This window comes from Corvus hawaiiensis, chromosome 26, assembly GCF_020740725.1.
Source record: "Corvus hawaiiensis isolate bCorHaw1 chromosome 26, bCorHaw1.pri.cur, whole genome shotgun sequence".
Lineage (NCBI taxonomy): Eukaryota > Metazoa > Chordata > Aves > Passeriformes > Corvidae > Corvus > Corvus hawaiiensis.
In genome coordinates this window covers 24,882,990-24,897,021 of record NC_063238.1, presented here as the reverse complement: position 1 = coordinate 24,897,021, position 14,032 = coordinate 24,882,990, and the positions used below count along the sequence as shown (strand labels likewise).

At 34.1% G+C, this 14,032-nt stretch overlaps 1 protein-coding gene across 47 annotated transcripts in view; it reads right to left on the bottom strand.

Annotated features, from left to right (window-relative positions):
- The window catches only part of RIMS2 (regulating synaptic membrane exocytosis 2), a 456,084-nt gene that overhangs the window by 304,953 nt on the left and 137,099 nt on the right, over nucleotides 1-14,032 (bottom strand). For 11 of the 47 annotated variants that reach the window (XM_048329147.1, XM_048329173.1, XM_048329161.1 and 8 more), the window contains exon 1: nucleotides 10,764-11,326. The exons of the other annotated variants lie outside the window; for them this stretch is intronic. In XM_048329147.1, coding sequence (XP_048185104.1) covers nucleotides 10,764-10,885 — 122 coding nt within the window. In that variant the 5' untranslated portion in view covers nucleotides 10,886-11,326. Of the gene's footprint in view, nucleotides 1-10,763; nucleotides 11,327-14,032 lie in introns of those variants that run through there. 47 annotated transcript variants of the gene reach the window in all.

Sequence of the window (14,032 nt, the reverse complement as noted above, 5' to 3'; positions counted from 1 at the left end):
CTGTAATGTCTTACTTAGGTACACGGAGATAATGAAATATTCCACTCTATTGCCACAGTTTAAATTTTGCATTGCATGAGGATACGTGAAATAGGATTTAATGAGATACTCTATTATTTTGCAGCATTTTTTCACCAAAGAAGGAGAAGGAAAATAATACAGATAGGCAAGAGACAGAAATAACTGCAACTCTGTGAACAGGTCTATAAAATAAACTACTTTTCCTATCTTATCTCCGCCCTGTTGCACTCCTTACATTGCAGTCCACTTTTTCTACACATTTTCATGCAAGTTAACATTATTTTCTGGAGACAAAACTATATCACATCAATAGCACATCACTCATAATTTGGAATCGTTATAATGGAACTCCCAGGATTCAGTAAAGCTGATGTGCTGCCAAAGACATATTAAAAGATACGTTTTTCTTTCTTCCCTTTAATTAGCTCATCTCACTTCAGCTGAAGGAGCAGTAGATTTGAGATTAGTTCTCAATCTGATCTAAACTCTTGTTTCAATATCCACTTGCTCCCATCAAAGGTGAATATATGCAGCAGACTTTTTCTATATGCCACAAATGCAGTTCAGATATCACCCATATGTGATCAAAATTAAATACAACTAGTGTATTTTTCATAACTTCCATGAAAAAAAGTGATTTTTGAGATACCATTTAGATACCAGTGATTATTCTGAAACTTTCCCAACTAAAAGTAAGTAGGAAATGGTTTTATTTCTATATTCAGCCATTAACTCCAAGATACAGACTTATTCATAGTGGATTACATCAAAAGACCAAAATCAAGTAAAAATCCTTTTGCATTAGTTGCATGGAAGTAATAATAAAATCCACAAAAATGTAGATTTGCAGTTTTTTCACCAGTATACTGTCATGAGGCCACACAAAATTCCATGCAGAATTATTAACACATAAATAATTATTAATTAATAATTAAAAGTAAGGTTCTGTCTGTGCTTAACAGGAAAACAGGGCCTTTTTGTACACTACTGCAATCTTGTGAGCATAGTCCCTGAGTAGCTTGTATGGCTACCCAATTTTTTAGTGTCTCCACTTACATGACAACATTTATATTATTAATATGTGTGTCATATATTACATGTAATATAATAAATTGTATATCATATTGCTATTATTAGGACGTGATTTAGTGGTAGACTTGGCAGTCCTGGGTTAACAGTTGCACTCAATTATCTTAAAGGTCTTTTCCAACCTAAAGAATTCTATGACTCTACAATTTTAACATGCTTACTATATATCCTCACACTGATAAGAATTTCTTTGTGAATACATTTGCTTTATTCGTATATGAATAATATTCAATATTTGAATTGTACAGAAGTTCTGAAAGACCTATCTGAAGAAAAAAACTCACTGTAGTGAGGACACATCAGCTGTGTAGCTGGCAGTATGTAAGGAAACAATCTAGTTAGTAATATGAAACAATTTGCAGCTGCTAAGACTAAGGGTGCAAGTGAAGGTCAGGGCACAAAATCCTTGTGTATCTCTAAGGTACTTAAGCTACTCTGTCACATGTTCTAATGTCTAACGATGTACCTAAATTCCAAAAATAAAAGAGAAAATTTAATTTGTACTTTCATTTTCTGTATGCTTACACACCCAGGATATAAGTCCTCTGCAAATATTTATAAATTAAAATTCATAGATGCACATGCGGTATTAAATAAGACATATCTCTGGGAACTCCAGCTGTGAAGTTCACATGATTTTCCTGGCACTACAAAGGAGATGTTGACAGTGGCAAGTGTAGGATTCAGACCTCTGTACCTGCCAGGTTCCTTGACTGAACAACACTATACTTTCTTCTCATGCTTTATTATAAAAAAAGAGATTTGAATTATGATTGCAAGTAGTCCTTATACATCCTGATTGTGCTGTGTCTTACAAATGAGCAACTTTAACATTAAAGATACATGTTAAGCACAAGCAAGCATTTGTGCACATAGATAATTTGAATTATTCTGGTTTTTATATTGTAATCTTTCCTGCATTTTAAAATCTTTTCTGTCCTCCCTGACACTTCTCAAAAACTTCCGAAGTATGACAGGCAGATGAAGCATGTCTTACTGGAAGAGTTCTTGCAAACAGGGCACTTAGAAGATTTTACTGTAGGTTATTTAAATAATGATCAAACTATGTTAGACTCACTGTGATACAGAAGAGCTAAAAAAATTGATTTTTCCCTAAAACACTCATTGTTCATGTAATTTTGTAGCAGAACAATGCCACCATTAGCAGGGAAAAAAAGAAGGTCCTTAAGTGAATGGAAGACTGACTACCCCTGGGGTCCTCAAATCCACACAAAATGCACTTGTTCTGATAGCAATCTGAAGACACAGGAGCAACAACCTAAAATACAATATTAGGAAAATCAAGAAATGTAAAGAGAAACATCGGTGTATAGAAGAGGAGAGGGCAAGAGGAGAGGAGAGATTTTAAACACCCTGTTTCAGGCAAAGATTTTAATGGTATTTTAATTAAGTTTGTATATCTATACTTGAAAACGTATTTTGTAGGATGAGAAATAATAAATCAATAATTGTAGTGTAAAGTCTTCCAGAAATTCTGAGGTTCCATCTTTTAGTAACGTTTTATTTGTCATCTCCTTCAGTCACTTTAAAAATACTTTGAACAACTTATATAGAGGAAAAAAATACAAAAACTTGCAAGAAATATTCTTATTTCATTATTCTACTATTTATTTAATATTTAAATGTGTTGTTATTCATGACAAATATATGTACATAACATATGCCAAAAGGTCTTATATTTGGTGCACAGTAGTTAAACCACACACTAAACTTTTTCATTTAGAGCATTTCCCTGTGACTATATGTCCTATTTTATAGGTTAATTATAAAAACTATCTTAAAGCAATTATAATTGCATTACTTGCTTGTCAACTTAGTTTTGTATACCGTTAACAATTAAAGGTTATTGTTCCTATTATGATACATGTGACTATAACTTTCTAAGAGACAAGGGCTTAAAACTTATTTATTCAAAATATTGATGAAGTTTCATGACAAAAAATTGCCTTGAATACCAGAAGATGGGAATTTGAAAATATATCTTACTCAGAAAGATGACTCAAATATTGCAGCAAGGATAAACTGTATTAATCAAGACATATTTCATTCTTATAAATAAAGACACCATACAAATTCACTTTGAATTACAATATATCCAACTCAATTCTTATTATGAAACAAATAAAATTAATGTTTCAGCATTTCAATCTGTAATCCCTTTCAAACTTCGGCAACTTCGCGACAAATTTCTCCAATGGACAACATTTTTATTTCATTTCTCTATCCCATAATTTTTCCTTGTTGGGTTCAGAACAAGAAAGCAGAATCCAAAAGCAGCGTTCAGAAGGCTGACTTTGCCTCCCTATTGCAAAGCACATGCTGAAGTGAAGCCAAGGACTTGAAATACCCCCAGCTTCTGCTTCAAACCTTTTACCTCAAGGTAAAGTTAAAATCATGCTGTTACCTCCAAAACTAATCTCAGATTTCACAATTTTTCAGTTTTATATTCATTTATTCCTTTCTCAGAACCTTACAAATCATTTGAGGCTCAGATAACAATCTTTCTTGAACCATTTTGAAACACAGTGTTTTCTATGAGTAAACTTTCATTCTGCTTTATAGTGCAAAATCAAGAGTATATTCCTGAGAAATCTAAAGGGATGATGGGTCCATAGTTAGCAACTGGTAGGACAGTCCCATCGCACATGAAAGGAAAGGAGCAATATGCAATATTGCAATATGCAATACTCCTCCCTTCCATTCTCCCCAGCTTAGCCAGACCTACACAGCCAAACATTCCAAAGTTATTTGTGCTATTTTGTCCATCTGTAAGATGTGATATTAGAGGTTTTAAAAAGTTTGTTTTCCCTTTTAATTCTTCTTCTGCCTGTAATCATACTATACCCAAAAGAAAAAAGAGAAAAATATAATGAAGTGTCCGGAGCCACACCAACAGAAGTGGTCTTCATTCCACTACTTCAGTAAATAAATAACTGTGGCAGGAACAGCAGCAAAACTTCTCAGTCAAGGAACAAAGCAAAGACATTTTTTTTTCTGATAAGGAAAGTTTTGCTCTTCAAAGCCCCATGTTTCTACAATGCAGTATAGTTACTGCTCCTGGCCCTGCTCAGCACCATCCCCAAGAGTCACACCATGTGCCCAAGAACATTGTCCAAAGGCTTCTTGAACTCTTTCAGGCTTGATGCTTTGATCACTTCCCTGGGAAGCCTGTTACAGTGCCCAGCCACCCTCTGGGTGAAGAGCCTTTTTCTGATATCCAACCTAATCCAACTCAGAATATTCGGTGATTTTTTAACATACTTGGTAATGAGCAAAGAAGGACTAGTGAAGACTCTCACTAAGAGCTTTTGACCACGCAGGTGGGAAAAATGAAATATTTATGAATATGAGTCTGACCAGCTACAGGAAACAGTCTGAGGTATTGACTTTGCCACACACTGATACAAAAAACTAACTCTCAGCTGAGGCAGGATGGTGCAGGTTTGCTTAGCACTCATACCAGTTTTATCAGAGTGGCAGCACCCTGAAGAAGAGTCAAATGGATACATGGGGCTAGTTATTGTTGTAGTCACCTCAGCTCAATCTGTCCTGAAATACACCTATTATCTACTCAAGGGTCAAGACTAGCAACCTTGATTTCTGGATGTTGGAACATGCAGTTTCCATAAAATACTGGGCTCTTGTCATTGAACAAATCTCTTAAATGTTTCAACTATACAATAACATAGTCATTTTTAATATCATGATCTCTGCCTTTTCTTATTCCAGAAAAAGAAGATAATACCCACATCTTATTGGGCTGTTCTGAGGAATGACAGGAATCATCTGAGTTATTCAAGAATAAAAGAGATTTTTTTACATGTTCTCTTCGAAAAGTTGTACTTGGTAACTCAATTATACCTTCAATTTCTGTTGCTCTCATCCAGGTGAGGAAAAAAAATCAAGTTTTAAGGCATATTTAATCATTTCTAAATTTAGGATTATTTAAATTTGTGAATTTAACATACTAGCTGAATTGAGAAAAATTATCCCCCTCTGATCCATCATCTTTCTTCTTCCTGGTGGAAGGTTAAAATCATATGCCAGCTAGGATTTTATTGCCATCATCAGATAACAGCAGTTGATGCACAATGAGAATAGAGAGAAACCTGTTATGGCTGCAAATATCCACAGCTCTGTGAGATTCATGGAGGAAGCATATGTCCCCTTATTAAATCTGTAGCAATTGAGGTGGAAGTAACAGAAGGTATCTCTCTCCAGAGCTGGAAGAGATGGGAAGAAAAATGGTTCTGTAAGGAAATCTCTTACTTTTCTCTCTCTGAAAATATCTGTAACAGAATGTTACAGGGATCGTTTTTCCTAGAAATAGGGACTTAAAAACAAACCCAAAACCCAACAGCTGCCAAGACGGGATGGAATACAGAACTTCCTCTGAGAAAGAAATAGCTTTGGGGCAAGTTAGTATGTTCAGTTGCTTCCTCCAGAGGAAACAGACACATGAGAAGAAGACGCAAAAATTCGTGCTACTTGTCCCACTTTGTCCCAAAGAAGGTAATCAAGGGCCAAAGGATAGATGGAGTTAGATACACTTATTTTCAGCTCAAAGAGGACATAAGAGTGCTCTGTGAGGGATGTATGGCAAAGGTGCAGAAAAGACTAAATACAAAGCTGTATGAGTTTCTCTCTGCCTTTTATATACAATTTGCTGTCCCAGCTGCCAACCTTCCCTTCGTGTTTAGAGAAATTCATATATATACATATATATGCACATAGGGGTTCACCTGAATATGGCTTATTTCTCTAATTTTAGGAAGAAAAAAGATAGAGGATTATTTGACATGAACAACCTTTCTACAGTAATATAGAGATCTAGGACTGGAATTAGCTTAGTTTTAGAATTCTGATTGAGTCTGAGGCAAGACACAGACAGTTAAGAACAAGGGCAAGAAATAGTTTTGCTATGTCTTTAATTCATTAAGGAAAAAATACATGGTAGGAATACACATAAATTTATTTACCAACACTGTATATTTTTTATTTGAGAAAGAACATCAGCTACAGATTTGAGGAATATACTTAAAACAGGATTCTGTGAATCTAGTAGGGAGGTAAAAAGGAGCAGATGTGAAAATCTTAACAAACTACATTTTTAAAGTTAGCTATAGAAGAGCTAGTTTTGAAAAGGGAGGAGAGGCAGTTTCAGTTACAGTATTCAGCAGTATTGCATCACAGAATATGGACAATATACTGTCAGTTCTAATACCATTATGGTGATTTTATTCTTGGCTCTTAAACTAGCAATACTTGAAAATGCAATATTCTCTTAGAATATTAGCAAACCTCTTGCTTTGTTGAACCAATATAGTCAGGGAAAAAAAAACCTCAAATCTATTCTACAGAAATATTCTGACAAGTTTTTTTCCAAACAAGGAAGAAAAAATGATCTTTTTCCTTCAATGTCAAAGTAAAGATTACTAACACCATAAAAACTAACAATTTTAGGTGCCAGTAATTCTTGACATCATTTGATGGCTTCATTATAAAATGGAGCTTTGGTAAATACCTAGTAGATATATTGAGGAAACAAAACAGAAAATTAAATAATGAGAAGAAATCATATGTTTCTGCTAAAATAATATTTTCAGTGTAAATGTCTAGTATTACCAACTAGCTAATTTATTTTGGCATTTTAGTAATCTTTTAAAAATTAGTGTATTTATGTAAAAGATGCTTACCAAGGGATTTCGAAAGTGAAAACTCTTAAGAGTCTTCAAAAATACTGAAGGTTAATTAATGAAAGAAAATACCATTTGTTTTTTAAACTAGATGCGTCTCATTTCAAAATGAAACAATTCCTAAGTCTCTATTGTACAGAGAATTTGGTGAAAAATCTTTGTACTGGTTTTGAGCTGAATATATTAGTTATCTTATGCCCCTGTGTGGCCAAGCTGACAGTAAACTCACTTTCACAGAACTGTAAAAAAATCCTAACAATATGTCATGTGAGAAACCAAGTTTAGGTAAATCCCCACTTTCCATTTTCTGAGAAAAGCTTCTAATATAAACAGCAATAGCAAAATTGGACTGATAGTGCTCTGTACACTTTGTATCAATTTTAGTCACAAAAGATGCTTGCCATTATGCAGTGATGTGTTAATCTGAATATCGCCCAAAGCAATTGTGACTTCGCAAAGCACGCTGCTACAAATAGAGCATCCGACAGCACAGTATTTGTACACTAAACACTAAATGAAGAATGGCAATCTGAACATCCAGCTTATCTAATTAGTAAAGGCTTAAAATATATTTTAAAACTTTATTGCATTGTCTTTTGTCATTTGAATGAACAGTATGTCACTGAAAGTAATCAGACAAATTTTAGACTGCAAAACAAGCAAACCTCCTTTAGATGCTGTTGTAAAATTTGGATGTAGTGTAAGCACATCGTGTGTTTTCATAAAAGGTCTACTGATTTCTTTTCTGGACACATGAAGAATTTATTCCATAAACTAGCTATTTGCCAAATGCTCAAAATGCAAAACAATTCTTATGGTTTCCCAACATGAGAACATTCTAATAATTTTTCAATAAAAAATAACTTACTACCCAGGAAATAGCACCAAAATCTCCAACACAAGTGAAACACAATTTTGAGGTAAAATGATAGCTCTTACTGCTTCAGCTGGCTGGAGTTGGTAATGTCAGACAGAGCTGTGTGGAACAGGAGGGAGGCCCAGCAAACCAGCTCTCTCTTTTACACTCACAGTAGCATCTTACAGGAAAGTGCTGCCCTGTAGCTGGCAAACGAGAACTCAGCTGCAATATTCCTCCGTTAGAAGCTCTGGGAGGGGATAACTAAGCCCATTTAAATGCTAAAATCAATCTGACTCACAAGGAGCTTAGTATCATTTGGGTCCTCTCACATCAGCTACTGCAAAGCCAAACTATGCAAATAAAAATCCAACTCATGTAAAGTTTTTATGGGAAATGACAAAAAACAGTTTAATGTGTGTTCCTGTCAATGTTTAGCATAGCATCAGAGAGCAAAGCCCAAGATACCTGTCCTTCCTTCAACAAAATCTCAGCATATCTAAACTTTCTGAAGAACAAGAACTCCAAGAATAGATATGAAAATTATGAGGAATGTGTATTCAATTACAGTTACCTGTATAGTACCTCATTTCCTACGACTTTCTGGTTTACATTTCATTATCTACACTACAATTTGTATGCATTAACCTGTTTTCTTCACATTATTACTTTGTGAAAGCAGCAGTTAATCACTCTGTGTGTAATGTCAGCCTTTATCTTTCTGGACTCTGACTTGTACTTTTTAGATGTAAAAACAGAAAAAAAATCATTCAAAAGAGAAAGGATCATCAAAGGACAAAATATATAACTTTGAAGACTGAAGAGATAGACCACATTATACCTCATCAAAGCAGACTCTTTTACATGCTGGAGGTACACCACCAGTTCTGAAGCATTAACTCTTAACGCATGAACAATTAGTTTTTAGAAAGTGCATTACATTTATTGTGCAAAGCTTTAAGTCAAAAATCTACCTAAATTATATACTACATTGATTTACTTTTAAGAAATAGAACACTTTTTTTTAAATCAGTAAGACAATCAAAGGACTACTCTCTGAAATAAATGCCAGTGATATTTTTAATGACTTTAATGATTTAATAGATGACTTCTTCAAAGCCCTTTTATCAAGATCCAGTTTAAAATACAAATACTTATTTGGATGAGGGAATCTTTTTACTCAATTACCTTAAAAACTTTCACCTAACTTTAATGTCAGAAGACAGAGAAAGCACAAATTATTCTCTCACAATTACTGCTGCATATTGTTTAAAAATTGCACAACGTTTTCTTGAGGCCAAAAGCATTGATACCTAGAAAAACATGACATTGCTCCTTATAAATACAGAAATATTCTCATCCCAAGTACAACAGCCCATAATAGGTAGGAGGCTCAGTTTCCTAACAATCCTTTCTTGTTTGCCAGTTTTCTAGAATAAATATACTCCTAATCTCAGGCACAACAAATGAATAAAATGACTCTGTCTTTTGATTTGATACCATATGCAGCTTTTGCCAAAGTCTCACAAGCAAAAAAAACACCAAAAAGCACCATGCACGTGTATCTGTAAAAAAAAATTAGCAAAAAGCATGCACCTTGATCTACAAAAAGCATGTACTCTGATCTGCAAAAGCAGATCCAGGGAATCAGGACTGGGATGGTAGCTGATTAGAACAGTTGCTAAGGGCTTTGTTGGTTGCTGCAGGCCTGAAACTATGCACTTGGAAATATGCACAGTTTTACAATCACAGCTGATAATACATAAATTATTGCTCCATTTTGTAGAGCTTCAAATATTTCACAGTATACCAAAGGGACATAAGAAAAATTTCATTGAATACAGATTTAATATATACCTAAAAATACCTTAATTCATAACAGTGATTATGATTGCTAAAACTAGCTACATAATTTTGCACACCTAATTAGAAATTCATAACCAAGATAACAGAACTTGAGAACAGTAACATTAAATAAATATTAAAATATTTTAAAAGGAAATATCAGCAGTAAGGGACAGAATCCTTACAACGAAATTCTGGGAAATAAAATTCTAAGAAATTTCTGAACTATTAAGTGCAAATATCCCTGTATTTAAGAAATAATATCCCATTTTTAAAAGATTTTTCCCACAGAGACAGAGAAGATTAAAATGCTGGATATAGTCTCTGCCTATTACTTCCACCCTTTTTCCAGAATGTTTCCATCAGTGCACTACCTTTATAAAAAACTACAGGATTGTTTTTCTTCCTGACCTGTGCTCCCACTCTCTTAGATAAAATTATTAATTTTTTTTTTGGTTAATATTTAATAGCAGTATGAAAAAGTTCTAAACAATGGTGCTATAATATGTTTACTGAATAATGACACAGAAATGAGGCATAATTAATTCATTTTACCCCTCCAAAAATCCTAAGAAACCAGTTCAATAACTGTCTCACACCAATAAACAACAACTTCACCCTATCATTTCTAATTCCCACAAAATAACACTATTCACAAAAGGATACCCTACAGAGCTGACTGACCTGCTGCAAAGCATCCACTAATCAGCTATAATTTGGCCAGTTAAAAAGATTATTGAAAAGCATCACACACAGGATCTAAATCTTCTAAAATTAAGGAACTGCTTTCTATTTTGCAAAAGGTATGCATGACTACTAATTTGCATCTTCCAATAAATTATGTATGGTTAAACAGACACATCTCTGAGCATTTAATCTTTTCACTGCCATATCCACACAGAAATCATTTTCTCTGACAAATTTGTTTATGAATATTTAATATACTTTAAGGATTACAGCTAATAATGCTAGCTTCTAATGGCAGCTAATGTACTTGAAAGATACATAACCATCTTAAATATTTTATTCTATCTTTGCTGGCTTCATTTCTGCAGATTGAGTTCTCATGTAAACCCTTACATAAAACATAAAAACACTAACAGACTCACTGCTACCCTAAAAATATTAGTATCTAGGAGTGCAATTATAAAATACCCCACTGAAAAGCATGCAGATAGATTGCCATCAGCATAAAAATAGAAATGATAAAGCAAAAATGTTTCATTTCTACTTACCCAGTGCTGTTCAACGTTTGTCCAAAAAGATCATTTTGTAAAATATTTGGAGGGGATGAGAAAACCCCATGAAAATGAGATAAAACAGAATTGCAGACCTGGCGCAGTGTTTCAAATTGCATTTTCTCTCTTTCTTTCCCTTCTATTTTTCTTCACCACCTGTCTTAAAAGTCATCTATTTTGTACACACCATCAAATACAAATATGCCAATCAAGTTCCATATTTCTCCTGATCTCTGTAAAAACTGTGCCTAAATGAGCAGGGGCTGATAGTTAATTGTACAGTCATTATTCTTCTAATTCAGTCGTAGAAGATTTAGTACCCGAGCGGCTTTCTCCTGACTGTAGCAAGAATTCTAAACAGCAGTAAGCTTTTTGGGCATTCCCAGCTGAAGTGTGAAGCTGAGCTGCTTTCATGTACTCTACTCATATTTCTCTAAGCCTATTAAAAACACGCAGTGAATAGATGCTGTCGTCAGGAGTTTCAGCACATCTGGCTGCCAGCAATAAAATCTCAGAAGTAAAAAAAAGGAGGACGAGGCATCCTCACACTGTTACTACTGTCTAAGAGAAGGAGGATTTCTGCATCTTCCCCTCCTCCTTCCCTCCCCTGTGAAAATGACTAATATCCGTGACCATGTATGTAGAATTCTTAATTTTTTTTTTAATGTAAAAGCAGCTCTAAAGGGCAGAAAGACCACTCTAAAAATATTCTTCACAATAAAAACATGTAGCACTGAGACTGTAACAATAGATCTTTTGTCTCATATCTGAAAAGCTATACTGTATCTGAGATAACAGGTTTTTCAGTGCAAACATTTAAATGTAGTATCGATTCATGTATACTGAAGCAAACAGTATACATTCTATACATAGCCACTCTGTCAGGGACTGTAAATACAGCATCAAGGCAATGATGTACCATGCAAACTTGAACAATTGCTAAAAGGAGTGGCTGCATTACACATAAGCACTACATTTTAAAACGAGACATCTTCAGTATCTTTTAAAAGTTTATTGCACTGAATCAGCCATGATAGAGCCGAGAAAAATCAGTCACTTCTTAGGGTGCTCCAAACCTGTCTACTTCCAGGAAAACCCACTATTTTAGGAGCCTGTGTACTGGTACACATAAGTATGGGATATCAAAGAGCAAGAAGCAGAATCTGTCGTCTAACAGAACAGAGTGAGATTTTGCAACATAATGTGCATTGTGAATACCATGAAATGTACAGAAAATAAGTATCCCTGACTAAAAGCCTTTTTTTCCGCTTTTCTTTCAATGCTTGTGCCAGAGGATGATATTACATAATGGTAAAGAAAATATTTTATCACTGTCAAATTGAAAAATAACAATTAAAAGTCTTTTCTTTACGATATCTGATTTTCTATCCACAGCTTTTAACATCTTAGCACTAATTACAAAATCTCCAAATAAACCAACATAAAATGAGGTCCATTACTAAAGCTCTTCCACTGAAAACAATTTGAATCTTAGATGATGTGGGAATAAACATCTTTCCAGCTAATTCAAGTGTGTTGATGTGCTCAGAAGGAAGAAGCCATCCAGGCTTCTTTGGCCAGAAGGATGGCAGCTACAACACAGATTTTAAAAGAAAAAAGAAATAGGAACAAATTCATCTCCTGCCCGCCCCCCCAAAAAATATAGAAGACTCCCCACTACCGCTCATGTTAATTTAAAATATCTGCTAATAAAGCTGTTTGCAAAACTCATGTGAAACCCTAAAAATACTACCCAAAATAGTTTTTAATACCGATTTTTCTGTCCATAGCATACTGTGCATTTGTGTTAAAACAGGCTCTATGTCTGTCAAAGCTGGTAAATTTTGAGATCCTGAAGTAGGAACTGATGGATATTCGTGGTTATCTTGCTGTAATAAAATGAAAAAGTAATACTTGTAAACCAGCTCACCTGTATTACAGAGAATTTGTGTTTAGAATGTAAGAAAATTTGCCTTTACATTCATTCCATCAAAAAAATCCCAAATTTTCTTATCTGCTCCAAGAAACAAAATCATCTTGTCACAAAAGATTCAAGTAATTCCAATCAGTATAACATGCACCACGTAACAGTTCACAGACAATGTTGTCCATGGAGTAGGTACAAGACCAGTATTTTATCATATATTTCAAGTATATTACCATTTTGTTGTGTGCCTTATGAGTGGTCATCACAATCAAAATACTCCTGTAGTTGCAACCAAGTTCTGAACATTTGACATTCATCTTTCTATGTCTTCATTCTCAGATATTTAAAATGGAAATTATGGTATACATTCTTTTTTTTTCTTTTTCCTATATTTTTTTAAGCTTGTTCTAAAACTACTCACAAAACACACATATTTGAAACTTTTAATTTTTTGATTTAATTTCGGGTAAGGAATAAAGAGTACTCTGCAGATACTCATGCATGTAAAATGTTTCATAGGGCAAAAATAAAAGTAAAAGAATACTTTTAAAGGCAAATACTTCATAGATGCTGCTAGAAGAATATTCAGCCATAATGAAATGGGGTTTGTGCAAATACATATTTTTTCAGACATCTGGAATTTTCATCAAAATTGAATTTACTGTTGATTTAAAATGCTATTTTTTATTTCAAAGAATGAAAATGAATAGTACAGAATAAAACAGAATTGCCTTTATTTCCTGACCCTTCTAACGAACTCCAAGAGACCCTTTTGCCAATAAACTGCTTCCTGTATTTATTAGGTTGCCTACAGTATTGTATTGACCCTATAATGTGGACTTCCTACTAACATCTCTTTTTAGGTAAATTCCAAAATTTCATCATTCATCTGAGAAGAATCAATGAAGTAAGGAGACCTAACAAGAAAAAGCTGAAGGGAATGGAATAAATGAGCATGAGCATGAGCAGAGTAGGCTCTGCCCACTGAAGCACCCATCCTTTGAGAATCAGAATGCAACTGACAATCAAAAGTCAGTAGAACCACACATAAAATTTATCTTCTGTACATTGATACTGTTTGAGAACAAAATAGTACAGGTACTAGTTACCTTAGGTCAATGCTGTTATGGATCTTCAAATGCATCACTGTTTCTTGTACTAAAAAATTCCTGTTGTGAAGGGCAGTGATTTAGTGTAATTTCTAAGATTCAGGAAATTATACTCTCAGCATTCCCAAATTAAAAGCTTCACATAAGAATGTGGGAAAAGATAGTGATTAGTTTTCTACCTATTTGATATTTAACTTGAGATCTCCTTTTCTGTCCTTCAAGGCTCTCAC